This window comes from Argiope bruennichi, chromosome 5 (genome assembly GCF_947563725.1).
Source record: "Argiope bruennichi chromosome 5, qqArgBrue1.1, whole genome shotgun sequence".
NCBI lineage: Eukaryota > Metazoa > Arthropoda > Arachnida > Araneae > Araneidae > Argiope > Argiope bruennichi.
In genome coordinates, this window is record NC_079155.1 from 118,680,428 (window position 1) to 118,692,904 (window position 12,477).

The 12,477-nt window shown below is 27.5% G+C and overlaps 1 protein-coding gene across 1 annotated transcript in view; it reads right to left on the reverse strand.

The window, feature by feature from the left end:
• Positions 1-12,477, reverse strand: part of LOC129969565 (cytochrome P450 4c3-like) — a 45,535-nt gene that overhangs the window by 23,890 nt on the left and 9,168 nt on the right. The window contains exons 5-6 of the mRNA XM_056084191.1: positions 1,463-1,532; positions 1,184-1,310 (exon numbers count right to left, since the gene is read on the reverse strand). Of these exons, the coding sequence (XP_055940166.1) occupies positions 1,184-1,310; positions 1,463-1,532 (197 nt within the window). The remainder of the gene's footprint in view (positions 1-1,183; positions 1,311-1,462; positions 1,533-12,477) is intronic.

Here is a 12,477-nt window from a genome sequence, read left to right on the forward strand (position 1 = left end):
TTTTAATAACAAAATTAATGTAGCAAATTTAATTTAATATATCATTTATGATGCTGATTGGTATTCACAAAAAATTGTTTTTAATATATAAATGCTTCGTACGTTTGGACATTTTTTAATTGCGTCTCCTTTTCTGTATGTGAAGCAATCATGTAACCAGAAACTAAACGCCATTTTGTATATTTCGTACTTATCGGAAATTAAATACCATTTAATTGAAAACTACTAAAGCATCGTTAAGAATGACTACCTGAAATGGCTGCGACCCATAATAAAATATTATTTGGAATGTAACTATTAACTTTTGAAAAAGTGCAGTATTAAAATCTTATATACATAAAAATATCTGGTCTTGTACATATGCCGAAATACGTTTCATTACCATATCATTATACTAATTAAAAACGAACGTAGGAATGCTCGCACGTAGGAACGTAGGAATACTAGCACTATTTTATATAAAAATCCAGTAGCTTTATTAATTATACTAAGAAGTCCCATACAAAACAATTAGCAACAAGATCTTGATTGTGTATTTTTTCAGAATTAACAAACTTATTATGTGGGTTTAAAACTGTCATCAAGCCACATGGTAACGATATGACAAAAACGAAGATAAAGCAATGCCTAAACAAACAACATGTGTTGAATGACAAGAAGCAAAACAATTGCTTTTTGAAAAATAAAATAATATAAAGAAACGGCTTTTATCACACGATGCATTTGTTGCATGACATGCAACTCCAATCGATTTAAGATGCATTCCCATTTAAAACCTCAAACCACCCTGACCTAATCAAAAATTCGTTTTCCGTATAAAAGTTCAATTTAATTTGTTTATGTATTAGTTCTGAAGCTGTTCGCTATTATTTGTGTATTTAGTTTGCTGTCAATTGTAAAAACATTTAGGATATTTAGGAATAAATGCATAAAATAACCGTTTTAACCACGAAAGAAACTTCTGAAAATAATACATGCTATTCGCCATTGAAAAAATTTAATGCACTGAAGATTTGGATGATCACAATAAATTAAATGTCTTAAAATTCGCTAGAAATGCTTGGTAACTTCTGAATTAAACTGTCAAAATTATACTATATTTGTACTGTCTTCGATGTATTTCCTTGTTTTGACAATTGATCACTAACATAATCTGCGTATAATATCAAACATATTACATTACCTGTCTTGTAAAATTGTTCATAATATCCAAACATCTCTTAAATTCCTTGCCATCTTTGGTTCTGTAATAAATTGCATCAGCCCATACCCATGGCCGCAACAGTCTTTCAACTGCAGCATGGCAAAATCTGTAAATACATATAAAAAATTTTCTTTAAAGAAAACAATCCAGCAAAGAGAATGTTATAAAATATCATCATACAAAGGTGTTTAACATATAGAAAATTGATAAATGGCGTTAAGATAAATATTACATCAGATTAAAAAAAAGTACACGCACTTGTGAAGAGCCTGTACGTAAGGTGATTCGCTGTTAATCTGAGCATTTATTTTTTTACCCATGGCGGTCTCTAAAAGAAAAAGAAAAGAAAAGGAAATTCATAAATAATTCATATAAGTAATTAGATTTTCACTGAATGAAATAAAATTGGAATCGGAAAAAAAAGAACGGAATTAATAAAAATGATTCCTTTACGATTGGAAAAAGAAAGATGAAAATTCTCAGAAACAATCTAATTTAAAACACAGAAAAATCCTGAGAGTACATTTGTAAAAGTGCAGAATGTCATAATTTCAATTGATTAATCATTTTTCTATACTAAAAGAACATAAAAGTTTTGAAACTTTCTTCTGGAAAGTTTAAAAATATCTTAAAAATTTGGCTGGTAATTTGTAAATTCTTTGAGATTTGGCTTATTTTTGCAATGTATTAGAAGAATTCTAAATCCAAAATTTTCAGAATTATGCAATTTTTCCAAGCGCAGACGAATAAGTTTAGGATAATACTGTTTCTTTTCGTCAGATTGATTTCTCTTTATAAACATGTTCATTAATTATATACAATAATAACATAAATTATACAGCCTGAGTAAAAACTTTAAGGCCAGTAACATTTTTTGAGAAAATGGCAACATATAAACTGAGGAATTAAAATACCATTTTATTGATAATTGTTGAGCTTAAATAAAAGTAAAAAAAGTAGAAAAATTAATTTGCAAATATTTTATTATTAGAAAATATTACAGAACACACAGATGAATATTTGAGCCTGAGTAAAAACTTTAAGGCCAACATAGAAAATAACATATAAGAAAAAAATTACAAATTCTTAGACGGTTGTGTAGGAGCCATTTCTTCGAATTACTTCAAATATTCTTGTTTACATGGATGAAACGAGGTTTTGACAAAGGGTGGGGTCGGTTTTATACCATTCATCTTCGATAGTAGATTTCAGCTTTGTTGTTGATGTAAATTGTCTCCCATTTGCATAAACTCTTCTTGCTAAGTCACCCCAAAGGTTCTCGATTGGGTTGAAGTCAGGTGATCTAGCTGGCCATTTCACGGTTTCAATATTGTTGACTTGGAACCAATTTTTTGTACTGTTACTCGAATGGATCGATGCATTGTCTTGCTGATATTTCCAATTTTCTCCAGCAAGACATTCAGCATTTGGCAAAAGACGATTTGTTAGGACATTTTGGTATCCTTGTGAATTCATTCTACCTGAAACGAATGCAACTGAGCCCACACCATTGTAAGCAAAATATCCCCAAGTCATGACAGACCCTCCACCTAATTGGCACTTGGAGAATATTTCTTTTTCATTTCTTATATCATGCCAGTAGAAATTCCAGCCATCTGGTCCATCCAAATTCCATTTTTTTTTTTTTTCGTCAGAAAAAATAATTTCTATCCATTGGTTGTCCCAGGTCATGCCTTTCTCGTCAAAGTTCAAACGCTCTATTTTGTGTCTCTGCAGTAACTGAGGCTTAGTCAATTTTGCTGTATAAGTGAACCTACCTGACCTTCTAATTGTGTTATAAATCGTTTTTTGACAAACTTTTAAACCTGTCGTCGGAATCAGTTTCCTGGTTGAGTAATTTACAGTAGATGCAAGTTGGCAAACTCTTCTTTCATCACGCGAGGACAAAGCTTTAGGTCTTCTCCCAGTATTTTTTTTTTACCATAATTGTCTTTCAATTTAAAAAAAAAATGTTGAATACAGTCTTTGATCTTCCTATCTTTATCGCAATAGCACGACTACTCATTCCTGTTGAAGACAAAGCTTCGATCTGTCCTCTTTTACGATCAGTTAACTTCTTACTTTTCGCCATCTTCACAAAGATCACCAATACTTCGAAGAAACATATGTCAAATATGAAAATTGCAGCCTTGTCACAAGCTAGTAGTTGCAATGGTAATTACACGATTATATTATATTTATTTTTAAAAAAATGACTGGTGGCCTTAAAGTTTTTACTCAGGCAGAAATACTAGCTTTTTAAATAACTACATGTTTCTCATAATTATGTATTTACAAATTATGTTTATGGCATTTATTTCTTATCAATGAACTTTAATAATTAATATTATTTGAATCCCTTTTATTTCTTTTTACATTTTCTCAAAAACTTTTACTGGCCTTAAAGTTTTTACTCAGGCTGTATATGCATATAAAAATATAAAAAAGTCAGTTATAAAAATAATATAAAAAAAGGATATTATAAATAATGATAGGTCAAACTAGATAAATCTTTATTTATTTTACTGGAAATGGAAGTAGTGGCGGTGGTCTTAGGTGTCAGATGTCTCTAGGTTCGAAACATGATTCCAGTGAAGATTCTTTGTGAAAATGGATATGGCAATTATTAAATCTGACGTCTTGGTTCAAATGTTCACCCCTTGGTACTTGTAGTCTCTTATAAATAAGTGCTAGCTCAGGTGCCGTCCTCGTCATCTCATTTTATTTCAAAATTATGAGTTTCGTTCCAAAATAGCGCTTGTGCTGCTTCTAAACGGATATTAATATGATTAAACTAGAAACGAAAAATCACTAATTCACTGCAATTATTTTATCTCACAGTTACATTTCATACATCACTGCACACAGCATCTAGCATCAGATTGGACACTGTTTTACGCTGAAAATATAGAACTAGTTTTCTTTTGCTCGTTTGCCAAATAAAAAAAATCTAGCATTAAATGGACTTCACATATTTGATGTGTACTTACTAAATAAAATCTATGCTAAAAAAAGTTCGAAAAAAAAAATAATCATGCATGTGGTTGTAGCTCATTAAGTAAAAATAAACATTTTATGAACCACCTTTTCTTTTAAAATTTGTGAAAAAGCAGGAATTTAATTTTAAGTTTGACAAGTAGCGTTTAATAAATACTTAACTTTATGATTTGATAGGAAAATTGTATTAGATTAAGTACTTTTTAAAATTTTTGCATTGCATAGTTTTCGCTTTGGTTTTCAAACAATATTTCCTTTGTTGAAATTCTGTTCAATGCAACTTAAAGTGAAAATGATAAATTACAAAACAAGACCCTTTGTTCAAATTATGGAATTTGAACAATTACTTGAATGCAATCCTAAAATAATCTTTTATAAATTAATGAACTTAAAATTTAATTTAAAAAATTTACAATTCCTTTGAAATGACCATTTTTTAGGTTGAAGGCGAAGCTATTCACATATTTTTTTAACGTTTTTAATGAATATATAAGAAACAGCAAAGTTCTAAGAAACTTTAATTTTTCTCTAATTATTTTTTCAGCCTCTGACACATTTTTACAAATTTCAGAAAAGTTGTGCAATGCCGAAAAGAAAAATAATCTATGCTAGCTACAAAGAAAAAAAAAGAAACTGATGATGTAAAAAATTTAGTTATAAAAAGATATTTTAATTATCAAATAAATAAAAGATGCAAGACTTTATTAAAAATAAGATTTTGACTATTCAAAATGATTTTAAAAAATATGTTGACAATATCTGCACATTTAGAATAAATCAGATTTCTTACAAAGAAGTAAAAAAAAAAATTAATATATGGATCAACAGCAGTACATTTGGAACATATCCCAAATTTCTTAGCAGGAAATTAAAAAGCACTAAATTTAATAAATAAATATATGGATATCTGTTTGATTATGCATTTCCCTTAGGTCTCTAAAATTGTATACTGTTTTTAAACTGCCAAAGCAATTTTCATCCAAGCTTTATTTTCTTTACCTATAAACAATTTGCTCCATCTGTTATAATCACTTAAATTGTTGTGTAGAAAGGTCATGTATAGGGCAAAGTTTTTTTTATCATTTCCATATGAAGTAATAAATATTTAAATCATCCCACATATAAAAATTGGGTAAAAATTAAGGATTCCAAAAAAGTTTGAACTTTTTTCTTAAGTAAAGAACATTATACTCCTTATTTACTTTTTAATTAAATCCATCAGTAATTACAAACGCACCTTTTTTTTCTGGTTCTTGGGCAAAAATGTTTTATAAAGTGAAATTCTCTAGCAAATATTGAATTATGTCCTGTGAGGCCAATCATCTTCCTGTTGAACTTTGACCATATTCGCATTAAGTCATTTCGAAGTTCTGCAGTGCATTTTCTTCATAAAGCTCAATGAGTTTTTTTTGCTCTACCTATATTCAGCGATAGGTTCAACGGACTCTTCCAGGAGCTATTTCCTGCACTGCTACTGAGGCTGACATTTCTTCCAAAACTGCTTTATTAAGCGTACTTTAATAACATTCATTTTCCTTCAAGATACTTCATTATTTCTACTTTGCTCATTTACATTAGTGGACACGTTTATTAGAGTCTGTCCATGTAGATCAATCGACACATTTAACCTTCGTTTGGTGAGTTAAAAGCGTGTTCTGCATTGTAAATTAGGCTTAGTAGGATTCTAAGGGATTAACCACAAGTTAACCACTGGAATACAAAGAGGTGTTGTCTCTTCTATAATTACTACCGTTTCAAGAGTTATTACTTTCACTGGAGTTTTATCTCTCTTATCAAAGCAATCGCATTCCGCGTATCATAATTATCTCTTCAATGAAAGTAAGATATTTATATATGGCGTTTTGGAATTTCAAATGTAAAAAAAATCCCGCCTTATAACGTTACTGTATAAGAAGAATAACTTAATGCTATGATTGCGTAAAACAAATTCATTTTTGAAAGTATTTTATATTGTGATTGATGTCTGATTTTTTTTTTCCTTTTAATATGTTTGTTTTTATTTTTATCTTATATATGTAAGAATTATCATAAAATACATATAATAATTGAAACTTTTGATACAAGTTAAAATATTTTTCGTGTTTAAAGTATAAATTTTAAATTTCATTGGAATATATTTATTTTGTAACTTTTTATTTATTATTTATGCAACCAAATTAAAATTTTTGAACTTAACTTGAATTAATTGAATTAATTAACTTGAATTGAGCTTAATCGATAATTATTGAATTAATTAACTTGAATTGAGCTTAATCGATAATTATTGAATTAATTAACTTGAATTGAACTTAATCGATTATTATTATTTTTTAAAGAAAAAAAAAGCATTTGTTAGGGAAAAAAATCGGAGTTAACCAAGGAGTTTGTAAATCTGTTTTAAGAACTATTGTTATCTATTTTATAAACTTGCACAGAAGTCGATAATTTGGATGCACTTGTGTAATTATAATCATTTGGAAATTATAAAGTGTATAACATTGTTTTTGAATTTCTTGAATTAAAATTTCTGGATTTAAAATTTCTTGAATTAAAATCTGGTTTTTCTGTTCAGCGTCGTTTTTGGAGTTACATAAAGAATAGAATGTTTTGAAACGCAAGTTAAAAATATTGATATACTCAAAGTTAGGATCACAGATGTGTGTAATGTGACAGTTTTAACGTTTACAATACTTGGTGAGAATTGAACAATTGAACATTGGTTTGACCTTCCTTGAGCTAACAAGGATGAACACATTGAAATTTATTTATGTTAGAGGCTTTATTAAAAAAAAAAAATCATCAACGTCTTTACAATATCGAAATACCAGTGTACCGAGTTATGCTACTTTTTTTTTACTATACGCTATTTTGTTTTATAATCGGAGAAAAACTTTAAAACCACTTTATATGAGGCGTTCCATATGACATAAAAATTTATTCTCACAGGAACTCATTTTAAAAGGATATAAAATATTTCCAGCGCATTTCAACAGCATTCATTTATCGGATAAACACCAAGTGAAAAGAAGACATTTCCATTGCAATTCGGATGAAAAAAATTCTCACCGTCAAGGTCACAGATGTCACATCCGAGACAGATTTCAAGTCAGCTTATCATATTTTTAGGAGCCGAGCATCTTTCGTGAGCAACACATTTCCTATTATAATGGTTAATGGACATTTCTCCAAGAACTCAAGGTCAAACAAACAACCTATCATTAGCGAAGAATTCTTAAACTCTCATATAGCATAATTTACGATAGGTCACTCGAGTTAAAATAATTTTGAGCCTTCTGATTCTACCTCCACCCCCTCCATCTCTGAAAGAAATCTTATTTGGAAGTTACTTTTTCTGTCCACCCCCTTTTTTTTTCTTTTTTGATGAAAACTTAGTTTACGAGTTTTTTGCTGCTATTATAATTACACTTGTAGGCCATTCTAATATGTTATTTTATAGCTTTAAATAAGCCGAAATTTTATTTATATAATATTGAAAATATATAATAATTCTGTGTTACTTATTGCACAGATTTCCAAATAATTTAAACAAATTTTTGAAAATTGTAGAATTTTTCAATCATTAGAATTTTTAAAATTTCTTTTTGAATTTTAATGATATCTCTATCAAACTGAAAGATTAAGTTTAAAACTAAAATTTGGAAAAATATCATAAAAAAATTATCAATTATTTTAAAAAGCTTCTACAATAACTTTTGCGAATGACGAAATGTATTGGTTAAAAAAATGGCATTAGTTATACAAAATAATTGGAAGTAAATAGAATAATATCTTTCATTACTCGATTAATTAAAATACACACAAAATTATGCAATCTGTTGAAAAGATTAATAAGTCCTTATTAATCCTTGTTAGTCCTAATTGTATTATCTACAGATTACCGTTTGTCTAATCGTGAAAGGGAAAAATTAATAAATGTACAAATAGAATTATACGAAGATAATTTTCAAAAACTTGCAGATATTAAACACAGCCCACCTGTAGTACTAAACCTTAACGGTTATAAATCACTTCTCACAGGACAACAGTGCTTTCTAAGTTATGTCACGTATATAAACCTAGTCTCCGATATGGGATAGATAAAAAAATGAAATAAATCTCCTTCGCCTTAAACTTACCATTAAAACTTTGGTGAAATAAAAAAAAATGATTAGTAATGCCTCGAAATAATCACGAAAATGGATGGAAAAACATAAACTATTTTTCAAGAAAATGAAATAAATAAATAAATAAAATAAAATAAATAAAAATAAAGCAGATACATATGTCGCTGCCAACCTCATTTTCAAAAATTTCTGGTGTTTTTTGTTTGAAACAGATTATTTTTTTTAACTATTTCAGAATTTAATCGTTTTTTTTTTTCCTTGAGAATAAAAGATGGGATTATGTTCGTGTCATTTAAATCGTAAAGCAGTGAAAAAAATTAAATAATTTTAAACCATTAATAATTTTTTTAAAAAAATTAGAGGAAAATTGCGCTTAAACATTAATTCATCAGGCCTTTATTTCCTAATTTATCATCAATTTTTCAAATTTATTTTTGAACCATTATTTAAGGTTTGGTACAGAATAAACCCAGAAAGAAGATAAAAACTTTTGAAATTAATGAAAATAATTTAACTAATTAACTCAATAATAATAAAAAAAATTCTAATGCTATTTGCAGTTTATATCTACTGTTTTCTTCTGTAAATGCGTTCTGCGCATTGTTTCAAATACTGTTAGAAAGAAAAAATAATCATATTTTGAAGATATCAGCCGAATTTTAACGGTATTTTAAAGTACCGTCGGTTAAATAAAGGGTTAAAGTTCTTAACCCCCCCCCCCTTAAAAGAAGCATTATATTTATTAAGTAGATGATTGATTACGAATAATTTCAAAAAACAGAAAATTGTTATTTAAATAAAAATTATAATATCGCTAATCAAGAACAAAAAAAATTAAGAGAGCTGTCGGATTTTAATTTTGCCACTTATGTAATATAAGCAATAAAAATTAACACGTTACTACATTTTTTTTTTTAGTTAAACAAGTGTATTCAAAATACATAAACAATTTTACATGATTGCAGAAATGATTGTGCTGCCATCTACTGGTTGTATATGTGAATAAGATTTTTCGTGTAATAAAAAGGGTGAAAAAAAATCAATGCGCATAAAATGCAAAATAACTTCCTTGGCGTGATGATTGGAAAAAAAAAAAAAAAATTATTTCGTTATAACTGAATATATATATTTTCTCAATAAATGCAAGGTTCACCTGATTTGAAGAAAGATTTGTCATAAAATCATACAAATACATAAAGAACAAATTCGAAACATTCCTTAAAAAATGTAATTGCATTTAATTTTTATCAATATTTTATATTCATGCGAGAAACATTTTATTGACTTATGTATATTTAATAATATTATAAAAAGCGAATGTAAATATTATCAATTTCAGATATTCAAAAGTTTATTTTTTTCATCCAGAAAAAAAATAATTCAAGTTTGTGTTTTCAATAATGATCCATAGATGGCAGCATGAAACAAAACAGTCGAAATCCCTCTTATCCGAAGGAAAATGTGGAAACCCGAAGGAATTTAACGATGCATGAAGACCTAAGTTTTTACTTTTTACTCTATGCCTAGTCAAAGAATTTTGCCGCACATATTTGAAATATTTTCAGTAGAAATAATATATCTTCATCAAATTTTCCGATTTAATAATACGTATATAACTGCAGATAACAAAAAAAATATTTTTGAAAGAAGGAATTTTCACTCTTTCTTATATCTCACAAATTCACATTTAATTGGAAATTCATAGCAGAATAAATGTCATAATTTGGAAGTAAATCCAACTAAACTAAAATATTATGATATAATTATGTAACTGCAAATGGTCCGATGTCTATCAGATATTCAAACTGAACCCTTTTTCCAATAGAATATTGTAAATAAAATCTAGTAAATTTCATAATATATGCTCTATTAAATAATCTTTTAGTATGCAAATTTAATAACAGCATGTTTTTTTCCCCTATTAGTAATAATCAACAACTTGATTTTCATCTTCGTCTTTTCTTCTGCTTTCTCGTTTTCCCTGCTATCTCAGTTATTATGTTGGTTTCGAGATGTGGATTTTTTTAAATAATTTTTCATCTTCTTTCACAGATTATTTCCATAAATTTATATTTAAATACAACGCTATAATAGTTAAAATTGCTATTTTATGGACATTTTTTTAATATTTTAAACGAATTACAACCTTGAATAAATGCCTTTTCTGAATTGATAATACTCATACAAATACATAGATACATATTCATATTTCATATTACTAATATCCAGATTTACTAATGGAAAATATATTTCTGAAATACATTTTGATGAATAATATTAATTAAGTTTTTATCTACTCTATTAACGTAACGTATTGTATAGTATTTCTATGATGTTATTAGGTATTTTCAATGGTGGAGATTCTCTTGAAGAAATCATAATTATGTTGTTGGACATTTTATGGATTTATTTTTTTATTTTTAGGAAATATAAATAAAAATTTTCTTAATTTTTGTACTGAAGCCTACTGGACTTTAACGTATTTTAAAAACGGAAGAAACTTACTAGACCTGCTCATACTATGAATGAGAACACAAGAATGTAGAACACTTCTAATACTAATAGTGGTTTTAATATAAAATTATTTAGTATATATCATTTACTTACTAAAACAATTAAAATAAAAGCAACTGAAAAATGGATATTTCGATGTAACATGCTCAATAAATTGCATGAAAACACGTACTTTTACGAATTGAATGAATTTTGAATTGAAAAAATTCTAACAACAAATTTTGAAAATATGTGAGAAAGGCTTTCATATTATGCTGAATATATAAATTTATCGGAAGGTCCTTTAATCACAGGATATATCAGCAAAAATTGTTGTTTGAGCATAAAATCTGTAGAAATTACTTGAAATTTAATTTCATGTTGCTATAAGTGTCTTCTTTTCCTGAGGTTTTTGATTTTTCTGGCCAACAGCACATTAATTGATGATTTTTTTTTGAATAGAGATTATTTTTTAATATTTGTCTCAAAAATAATTTTAGAAATTTTAATAATTGTGGAAAATTACGTGTTAACTCCCAAATTCTATTTATGACTGGCTTGAACAGAAAAAGCACTTAAAATGCGTTGCTATATGGATATGTTTTAAAACTATTATATATTTATGATGAAAATATTACGAGAACTATTACTGAAATTTTCCGTTTCTCCATTTCTTTCTTTTCTAAGCTTTGTTATCGTATATGATACAACAATAAATCTTACACGCAATACAATATTTCAATTTCTAATAAAATATGAAGATATTTTAAATTATTAAATTTTACAATATGAGTACGTTCGTTACTCGACATCGTCGTCAAATATTTCGTCAGCCGAGTTGGCTTTTCTTTATCTGAGCTCCTTGAAAGGTGAGATGTTTACCAACTGTGGTTTAAAATTATGATAATAATAAGTTACTAATATTACTAACAATAAAGTACTGCTAATAATTTTTTCATAATGAGCCAACATGCTGTATCACTATATGTTTCCTTTAATAATATTTTACAAGTTTTTTCCTTAAGCTTTGTCGCTTTTTAAAATATTTCTTGGGCTAGATTTGTTCAGGTTTACTCCAATAATATAAATTTGATCATCCGAATCAATTATGCTACCAAACTCGCTTGATCATAGCGTCCCAATAGAAGATTTGGCGTTTTAATACGTTCGTCAAGAGTAGAGTTACATTTCTTATCATTAAAGGAATTTAAGGAATGAATTCTCAAATTGATGATGAGTGGAAGAAATATATTACATACGTTATTTGGCCTTATGATGATATGATATGTAAGACCAAAACTAAAATCTAGGTCCATGATGATACTATTGAATATTGTTTTTGTAAATATAACATTATATGATTTTTGAATGGGCATTTATTTGACAATTATATATGCAAATATTTAAAAAAGTATAATAGAAAATCAGTCGCTAAAAATGTAATTATCAAGCAACTCAATAACTATTATTCGATAACTATTATTGCGATTTGCAAATTGAGCACATTTATGTATGCTTAAATTAGAAGATATGTTATCTAGATTTCCTTTTTTTTTTTTTAACTCTTTAGTTGAACAATACTATCATTCTTCGTAGAAGTACACACCTGTTGTTTGAATAAAATTTTTTTCCTGTAAACCATTTTTGAAAATACTTTTT